Source organism: Alexandromys fortis, unplaced genomic scaffold, assembly GCF_014885135.2.
Source record: "Alexandromys fortis isolate MF-2015 unplaced genomic scaffold, M_Fortis_MF-2015_v1.1 scaffold_14, whole genome shotgun sequence".
Lineage (NCBI taxonomy): Eukaryota > Metazoa > Chordata > Mammalia > Rodentia > Cricetidae > Alexandromys > Alexandromys fortis.
This window is the reverse complement of record NW_026067910.1, coordinates 5,801,229-5,811,106: the sequence shown is the minus strand read 5'-3', so window position 1 is coordinate 5,811,106 and position 9,878 is coordinate 5,801,229. Positions and strand designations below refer to the sequence as shown.

Below are 9,878 nucleotides of genomic sequence, written 5' to 3'. Positions count from 1 at the left end.
AGTAAGGATTCACTCAGTTTGGTTCCATGAATATGTGTCTGTAGACTGCTATGTGTTAGGCAACATAGCCAGCACTACAGATACAAGATAGAAAGGGACATGTATTGTGAAGTACGTCTGCTATGGGAAGTCCTTCTGTATATGTGTTGTTTTTATTGGTTAATGAATAAAGAAACTGCTTTGAGCCTATAGCAGGGCAGAACAGAGCTAGGCGGGGAAAACTAAACTGAATGCTGGGAGAAAGAAGGCAGAGTCAGTGAGAAGCCATGACACCAGAGATAGACGCCAGATGGAACCTTACCCGTAAACCACAGCCACGCGAAAATACACAGATTAATAGAGATGGGTTAAATTAAGATGTAAGAGCTAGCTAATAAAAAGCTAGAGCTAATAGGCCAAGCAGTGATTTAATTAATACTGTGTGTGTGTGTGTGTGTGTGTGTGTGTGTGTCTAAGTCTGGGAAGCCAGGAATGAACAAGAGATCTCCTCCTACATATGTCAGTCTTTTTTTCTATAACTAGCATGAAAGAAATCTATTCTAGTTTGCTTCTCTGTTAATGCAATAAACACGACTGAAAGCAACTTAGGAAAAAAGGGTTTGTTTGGCTTACAGGTTCCAGCCTTCCACCAAGGGTATCCAAGACAGGAACTCATGGCAGGAACCTGAAGATAGAAACCAAAACAAAGATGACAGAGGAAGGCTGCTTACCAGCTTGCTCTCCAGGGCTTGCTCAGGTTGCTGCTTATATCACCTAAGACCGGCCCACAAGTGGTACAGTGGGCTGGACCCTCCCACATCAGTCATCAATCAGTCAATTTTACCTACAGCAGATTCTTATGAGCACAATTTTCAGTAGAAGTTGTTCCCTTTTCCAAGCGACTCTAGTTTGATCCAATTGGTGAAAACTAAACAGCACAAAGTTCCCTCTATTTTTCAGGCTTGAACTCGTCAATTCATTATTCAATACCTAACTAGCATCTACTAAGCGTCTCTTTTTCCCTACCCATATATACTGGGAACATAATAACAAATCCTTCTGGTCAGAGAACTCTCATTTATCTACAAGGAATTTCATAAATTAAAGTGCCCTTGGTTCCGGGACTAAGTTGAGAATGTTAAGGGAAAGAAATCATGTCTTCTAAAGTATTATTTAGAAAATCAGATCTCAGCATCCCAGACATCTCCAGCCTCAGACCTAAACCCAACTCTTGCCACTATATCTTTTCACTGTATTTTTGTTACACACTAGTCCCCAGCTAACTGTATCTTTTCACTTGCCACTGTATCTTTTCACTGTTTTTTTGTTATCCACTGCTCCCCAGTTAACATCATTGCCCTATACCAGTTTTTAGAAACATCTAGTACATAGTAGGGCTTTTGTGGCCAAGGCATAAATGAACAAAAGGCACAAATTCTGTTTTTGCAAATGAGATCAACACTATTTCATTACTTTAAAACTCTTATGTTACATGGTTACATGTCTCAGCTTCATAGACAGTTGTGAAGGCTTAATCCACGATCTTGTTACAGACACCAGTCCACACATGGGATGGATGGATACAGAGTTGATCTGTAAGTTCCTTAGTCTAAGAGAATCTGGGCATTGCCGAGAAGACCCATTATCAGTCTAGTTAGAAGGAAAACCATCTGGAAATTCAGCTACAGGTACATGACTGCTTCGGGGTGTGGAAGGAATCTTTAAATTGTTTAGATTTCCTGCCCTTGCTTGGTGAGATTTGTCGTTTCCTGCATTTGAAAGTCTGTAAACTCAGCAGAAAAAAACAATGACTTCTTGAATTTTGCATACAAATGGACAGAAATAGAAAACACTATTTTGAGTGAGGTAAGCCAGACCCTAAAAGAGGAACATGGGATGTACTCACTCATATTTGGTTTCTAGCCATAAATAAAGGACATTGAGCCTATAATTCGTGATCCTAGAGAAGCTAAATAAGAAGGTGAACCCAAAGAAAAACATATAGGCACCTTCCTGAATATCAGCCTTCATCAGGCGATGAAAGGAGACAGAGACAGAGACCCACATTGGAGCACCGGACTGAAATCTCAAAGTCCCAATCAGGAGCAGATGGAGAGAGAGCACGAGCAAGGAACTCAGGACCGCGAGGGGTGCACCCACACACTGAGGCAATGGGGATGTTCTATCGGGAACTCACCAAGTCCAGCTGTCCCGGGTCTGAAAAACCATGGGATAAAACCGGACTCGCTGAACATAGCGGACAATGAGGACTACTGAGAACTCAAGAACAATGGCAATGGGTTTTTGATCCTACTGCACGTGCTGGCTTTGTGGGAGCCTAGGCAGTTTGGATGCTCACCTTACTAGACCTGGATGGAGGTTGGTGGTCCTTGGACTTCCCATAGGGCAGGGAACCCTGATTGCTCTTTGGGCTGACAAGGGAGGGGGACTTGATTGAGGGAGGTGGAGGGAAATGGGAGGTGGTGGCCGGGAGGAGGCAGAAATCTTTAATAAATAAATAAATTAAAAAAAAAACAAAAAAAGAAAAAGAAAAAAAAAGAAAGTCTGTAAAGGTTTAGATTTATTCTCTAATGGGACCAAGGCTGAAATCCTGAAAACCCCTACCTACTCAATACCAAGAAATATCTTTTAAATGAGTCGCATGAGCTGTCTCAAGGTTGGTGGGTTTGCGCCCCGAAACTTTCCCTCGGACCCGCGGCTCCCTCAGGAGAATCGTTGCGTGACAGGCCTGAGGCTTAACTGGGAGCAGACCTTGCTTAGCTTCAGTGCAGCCTCCTGGGCGGGGCGGGGCGGGGTCGGCGAGCTCCGGAGCAGGCGGCTGTGGTGTCCAGAGAGTGTGGTGTGCAGGATGCTCTGGGTCCGCGGCAGCGTCCTGCGCTGGGGCTTAAAGTTCACCGTCCGCCGCGCCCCTCAAACTGTCCCGAGTTGGCCGGGATGGGGTCCCCGGGCCGTGAGTCACCCCTGTAGCTCCAGCAGCCAGAACCCCAGAGGTTCTGAGCCTTCAGGTTAGGGTAGGGAAAAGCTGGGAGGAGGAGGGCTGCGAGAGGGCGGGCCAGGGGCTCGGACTGGAGGGTTCAGGTTTGCGGACACACTGTGCTTCTGATCTGCCTATCGCTTTCGCTGCAGAGAAGGTTCAAAGGATCCCCGCCCAGTACAAACCTTCGCAATTCGACAAGAAAATCCTGCTGTGGACCGGGCGTTTCAAATCCATAGATGAGATCCCGCCCCTAGTACCGTAAGTGTGAATGGGGTCTTTGACTGGGTTTCGCCCCCAATGGGGAGACTCGAAGCTCGGGAGGGACACGGTGTCCTATCCATGTGTTGCTGGCCAGGGGCAAGGCAGTCAAGGTGCACACTAACAGTTATTTACAACATTCCCCTAATGTGGGTAAATGTCAAGGTACTTAACTAGACCGTGGGAAGCTGGCGTTTTAGAGTGCAGACGCTGAATGAAAACCCAGGAATTTAGCAGACAGTTCCCACCCAGCCTTGTAGACACGAGTTCCTGGAGAGCTCTGAGCAGACTGAGCCGTGGAGTACTGTGATGGTTAGCAAGAACACGACAGGATACAGAATTGAGGAAGAGATATTTCTGAGCATGTCTGTGAGGAATTACTAAATTAGGTTAATCAATGTGGGAAGATTGACCGGTGGTGGTGGTGGTGGTGGGGGTGGTGGCGGAGGCTGAGTTGGGGTGGGGGGCGAGGGCGGCGGGGGTGGTCCTGAACCGAATAAAAGAGCTTGGCTTTCCATTACCATTACATATTATATGGCCATCTCAACTACAAACACCGCGCTTAACCCCATGATAGACTACATCCTCACTCTATCCACACCACACCACAAAGACAGACTGTGAACCAAAGCAAACACATTTTTAATTTGCCTTTGTCAAGGTACTTTAATACAGCAATGACCAATGTAATTAACATACTTAAGTTAAACTAGAGCCTGGGTGGTGGTGGCTGGGATGATAGAGACCTAGAGGGGCCCATGTCAGGGGATGTTTTCTTACTGCTCCATACAAGGAAAGAGTCCTTATAGGACTTTTTGACTACTGGAGAGTAGCCATCTGGTACCAAGTTTCCTGGCCCTGGGATGCTAGGCAACTTCAGCATTGTTGGTCTCATCCTAAACGGCTTTAAGTGAAATGGAAGTGGCAAATCGTGTGTTGGGAAAAGGCACACTCAGTAACTCGTTGTGAAGCAATGGAACTTGCTCTTTGAGCAACAGTTTAAAACATGTGAAAATCTGAAATCAACTTAGATATATTTTCTAATATTATAAACAAATTTTATTCTTGACATATATAGACTCCAAACTGTTGAAAACGTGAGTCTCAGAAAAATTTGAGGACAAGTTCTACTTACCAAAATATAGTATTTTAGAGTCAAAAATGTAGAAAGAATATAAGTAGAGCAAGAAATAAAATTCCACCCTCAGTTGGTTTGAATTTTGATATCTACCATTATAACAGATTAAGAATGTAAAGAATCTGCAATGTTGCAAGTTAATTTCCAACGGAATGGATTTCTCTATATTGCATCATCACAGCTGAACGTGGGAAAAGATCCATTTCACAGAGACAATTTAATTCCCCCAGGATCACTGTCAACAGAAATAACATATAGAGGAGCATTTCACAACGAATAAGACACTTATAACAAGCACTGTAATTTTGAGCTCAGAGTATTTGTATATGTTTTCAGTTTTATTGGTTTTTTTAATAATTTTTGAAAGTTTTGCTATTTTGGAGGGACATTCTATTAAGATGTTATGCTTGCAACATAAGGAATGTTATTCTCTATGATTTTAACAGACAAATAATTAATAGAAGACCTACGGTTTATGCACTGCACACTAATTTTGTTTACAGTAACTGTGCCTTTTCTTTTGTTTTTTAACTGCTAAACTAATTCTGTGTGCCAGATCACAGCTAGATAAATAAGTTTAAAATGATCAGATCTTTTAGGCTTCATCTGGAAAAAGAGCTGGCAACAAATGCAATCTAATAGTGTCTCCTTGGACACTAATTGAGCCTGTTTGCAACTGGCGTTTTAAGCTTAATTCTGCCTAAAGTATAACAAAAACAGGCTACTGTATTTTTTGAGACTTTTTTCCAAATCGTGAAAGAGTTAAAGTTTTCCTTTTTAGGAGGAATTGAACACATCTTTATGAATTTTTAAAAACGTAACTAACTGCCTTATAACTAATCATAAATAAACTTTCTAGTAGATAAGAATGTTACTCAATATTTTCCAGAGTCAAGAACCTTATGCATATTGATAAATTGCCAGTTAATTATCATGTAAAAATTGGTAAAGTTTTCTTTCAATATAAAAGTTCCCAAAGTTTGATTCCCATTGTAACAGTCTTGTGAGTAGTGTTGCAAAAAATCTAAGGTAATGGTACTATGTGTACTTGCATGTAGCTAGTCTTGTTGGAGAATAAGGTAGGAAAGGACAAGAAGAAACTGAAGCTCTTGAAAGAAAAAAATGGAAAGTGGTTTTAGATATAAGCTGTTCCAAATAGTTTCAATTATTTTATCCTAGTTCAGAAACAACAAGCCATTGTCAAACAATACACGCTAGTAGTTTCATCTTGATCAATTAGAAACCAAATGTTTTACACTGGTTTCATAGGGGCTACCTCTAGTTTAAGATTGAAATCTGAATGAATGTATGCCAATTTGAAATTGCTAAGACAAATGGGCTAGCATTTGTTACAGCTATGGTTTGCATTTGGGGAAATAGTTGGGATATTCGATCATTATTTATCATGGTCATCAGGAAGCTGGATTGCTTTAATATTAGCATATATTAAAGTATCAACAAATATTCTAAATGATTAACAAAATGCCCATTTTGGTTTAGGCCTGAAATGATAGATGTTGCCAGGAACAAAGCTCGAGTGAAAACTTGTTACATAATGATTGGGCTCACAATCATTGCCTGCTTTGCTGTGATTGTGTCTGCCAAAAGGGTGAGTGCCTCCCTGAAATCCATACCCAGTGGTGGTGGGCGGGGGAAGAGGCCCAGGGGCAGACCCCTTGTCTATCTTCTGGAGGTCCAGGGTTCAGTCTAAGCTTATGGGGTAGGGAGAGAAACAAGACTAGTTACAAGAAATGTTATAGGCCTTGTTCTGAATTCCGGGGTTGACTATGCTGTAAGAACAAATTCATCTTTGGATCCTGGCTCTACCCACATGTGTATATCATAATAGATACAAATCTGTTCATAAAAAATTTGCATCCAAAATTAATTGGTCAAGAGAGACAAAAGTTTTTTTTTTTTCTATTTGTAAAGTAACAAAGAGTAGTTTAAAATCTGCATAAGAGCTCTGTTGTGTGAAAGTAAAACAGACTAGCTGATTATCTGAATCACTAAGTAGCGGTTGCACAGACTTAGGAGATAAGCGTACTGATTGGAAGTGACTTTCGGGGCTGAGTATGAGCTGCTCTTTGCCATCTTCCATGCACACTTCCTGTTTAATATCTATAAAGAGAAGTGGAGAGATGACCATTTCACATGCCGTACGCTGCCTCTAACCTTCCTGTCTCTGGATCCTCTGAACTATTTTATTTTATTCTTTTTACCATGAGCAGCTTCAACAATACTGAAGATGCTCTAAAAGACTCCATCTGGAAGCTGCCTCTAGACACACTCTACCTCATTTGTCCCCTGTGACTGGACTGGTTAGAACTGGTTGGGTAGCCTGACCTCAGTATCCTCCCTTCTGGGGTATTTCAGCAGCTGTCATTCTTCCTTCTTTTGGAGCGGCAGGCATGCAACAGACTCCAATGCTTGGATTTCTTTTTAAAGTTTTGTATATGTATACGATGTGATCAGAGTCACCCCCTTTACCCTCTGGAATCTTTCCTTTCACTCTGAACCCCATCTTATTCCTACCTAGCCATGGCTACACCATTAGAGGAGAGAACATGACACCCTCAATTCTTTACTCTTTGGGTTTTCAAATGTCTGAGTTCCCTAGCCTCAGGCAAGGACCAGGTGTCATTAACTTAGTAATGGCACGCTAACCATTGGGGTTAACTTACCCCTACAATGTGCTCCTCAAATGAGACACTTCAGAACCATACTGACTGGGCTGAATATCAAAAGTGAACAAAGAAATCTAAACCATCTCATTGTTAGCCTACCCTAGATAATTGCTTGCCAAATTGACATTTCTCTGGTTTCTAGAACTCTTTTAATGGGAACTATATCCCACCCCCTTTTTTTGAGACAGGGATTCTCCGTGTAGCCCTGGCTGTCCTGGAACTCACTCTGTAGACCAAGCTGGCCCCAAACTCAAAAGACTGCTATTAAAGATATGTACTACCACTGCCTGGCATGTATTCTGCTCTAAACGATGAAAACTAGGGCTTTCTGTGGTGAAGCTTATTTCACACCTTTCCTGACTCCTTCAGCTTCCCATTCATAGCTCAGCTCCACAGTCAAGACTCCAATTATGTGCTCACTCCTTTGTGTGTGTAGTTAAAAGTCCCGGTCCACAGCTGTCATGGTTAGTGTTTTCCCAAATGCCCTCTGGCTGAAACCATTCCCATCCAGCCTGGCATCTTTCTCCCATCCCCTGTCAGCACAAGCCTTGGGTTTCATTCATTCCTAGAACCTGAGGATCTCCCTTTTGGGCTTCAACGTTGGAAGATATTTCAACATATGTTTTAGCCAACACACATGTCTATTTAAACTAAGAGAAGTGGCAGCTGATTCCTGGTATCAACTATCCAGTTGACTAGAAGCCTAGCATCTTAGGTGATTTCCACCATAACATTAAGCCTTTTTTTCTCTTCTTCTTCTTCTTCTTCTTCTTCTTCTTCTTCTTCTTCTTCTTCTTCTTCTTCTTCTTCTTCTTCTTCTTCTTCTTCTTCTTCTTCTTCTCTTCTCCTTCTCCTTCTCTCCTCCTCCTCCTCCTTCTCCTCTCCTCCTCCTCCCCCCTCCTCTCTCTCGATACTGTGTTACTTAAGGTACCTTTTCCCCCTTTTCACTTTACAAAGGCTTTTCCATAGAACAACGATGCAAGTTCTTTAAAATGTCGTATTGTGTTGTGTTTTATTTTTAGGCTGTAGAACGACATGAGTCCTTAACAAGTTGGAATCTGGCAAAGAAAGCCAAGTGGCGTGAAGAAGCTGCACTGGCTGCACAGGCTAAGGCTAAATGATGCTAAAGTGTCAAAGTACTCACTCAGAAGCCATTACTATTATTAGCAATAATAAAAGATTGATAAAATATTTGCTATGGTTTTATTTTGGTAACAAAAACACTAAAATCTTCTTAATGTTGTAGTAAACATTTACTAACACCCATTAAAAAATTGTAAACAAAAGTATAAGTGTCTTGGTAGATTTTTACACAGCAAACAGAAGGCAAAGGGACACTAACCCACTAAAGCATATGACTCGGGCAGGCCTTTCCTTTCTCTCCTGAATTCCTCTATCTTGCTAAAAACCACTAGATTGCTTTCCTAAATCTAGCTGTCAAGGTCTACTCCCTTATTTTGCCACTTTCTCCTTCTAAGGCTGACTACCAAGGTCCAGAAATTTAAAATCCCTTTGGTTTATCTAACACGTCCAATTAAAATTAAATGTGTCATCCTAACATGGGGTTTCCCCCTCTACCTTTATAAACCTTCATTTATCTAAGTCCCATATCTGTCTAGAGACTTTTCTTTGTTCCTCTGGGACAAATACCTCTTCCCTTTTTCCCTTGTCCCCGTCTCCTCCTCTTTAGTTCCGTTCCCTATCCACTTTACCACGTCTTAGACCATTCTAACACAGACCTTCCCTTTTCCTTCTCTTAAAAATTATACCAGCAAGGTCATTTGCTGCTGTTTTTCTGCCTGAGTCAGAAAGCAGCCACTTTAACTTTTCTTTCTTCCTACTTAATAAAGGATCTCTGGGGAAACTGGTGTTTGGGTGTGGTTTGTGGCAAATCTGGGGTCCAGGAGTAAGTCCCTGCTGTTGGGGTGGGGGGAGTCTTCAGAAGGAAGCTCCAACTGAGTGCAATCCTGAGTGAATGTATTGTTGATATGGACACAGCTGTGACAAAGACCCCAGCCCTTGAACCCATGGGAAATTAGCAAAGCTGTTTCCCATCTGGCTGGGCTTGAAATTGGGAAAAGCTTCTTCCTCTGATCCAAGTGCCAGTGTTTACAGAGGCTTGATCAGTGTGTACAAACACTAGCAACTGCAGCTTCCTCCTCCCGGATGTTTACAATTCGAGACAGCCTGCCAACAGACACCTCCTATGGAGGCTAGCTTATGGCTCCCCCTGTGCTGTATATAATAAATGGGGTGTGGTGGTGGTAGTAGTGCGATTCATCAGTGTGCACACTGCACCTGAATTTATTCTAGAGCGTGCCTGTCCTTTCTGCATTTCCTTATTGTCAGAATCAGATCTCAAGATCCAGACTCCACGGATTACAGCACTGGATATGCTCGCTGCCCGAAATAAAATCAACAGGAGTCCAGAACTCTATTCTCTCACAACGTGGAACACTGAAAAGGTAACCATTTTTCTAGGTTTCCCTGTTGATTCGTTTTACTTGCTTTTGAACTTTAGATGGAATCATACAGCATGCAGCTGGTGTATGGGCTCTTACCATTACATTATGATGTTCATGCATAAAGTGTATAGCTATGTTCTTCCTTGTACTGCTAACTTTCACCCACCAATCGTATCTCATGTATGTAACCCAAGCACTGTGCTGAGGCAGTTTTCCCATGAGGTCAAAGATAGCCTGGACTACAGTGTGAGACCTTGTCTCCAAATAAAGAAACAAAAACACCAATACTAATTTTCAACCCAAGGTCTCTAGTATTTGGTACCTGGATAGTCCCTTTAGTTATACTTTTCCTA

At 42.1% G+C, this 9,878-nt stretch overlaps 1 protein-coding gene across 1 annotated transcript; it reads left to right on the top strand.

The window, feature by feature from the left end:
• Positions 1-2,820: 2,820 nt before the first annotated feature.
• On the top strand, positions 2,821-8,318 carry Fam162b (family with sequence similarity 162 member B). Its single transcript, XM_050138157.1, has 4 exons — positions 2,821-3,005; positions 3,127-3,235; positions 5,874-5,982; positions 8,083-8,318. The coding sequence occupies exons 1-4, from the start codon at positions 2,849-2,851 to the stop codon at positions 8,179-8,181; spliced, it is 474 nt and encodes a 157-aa protein (XP_049994114.1). The 5' UTR covers positions 2,821-2,848; the 3' UTR covers positions 8,182-8,318.
• The last annotated feature ends 1,560 nt before the right edge of the window (positions 8,319-9,878 follow it).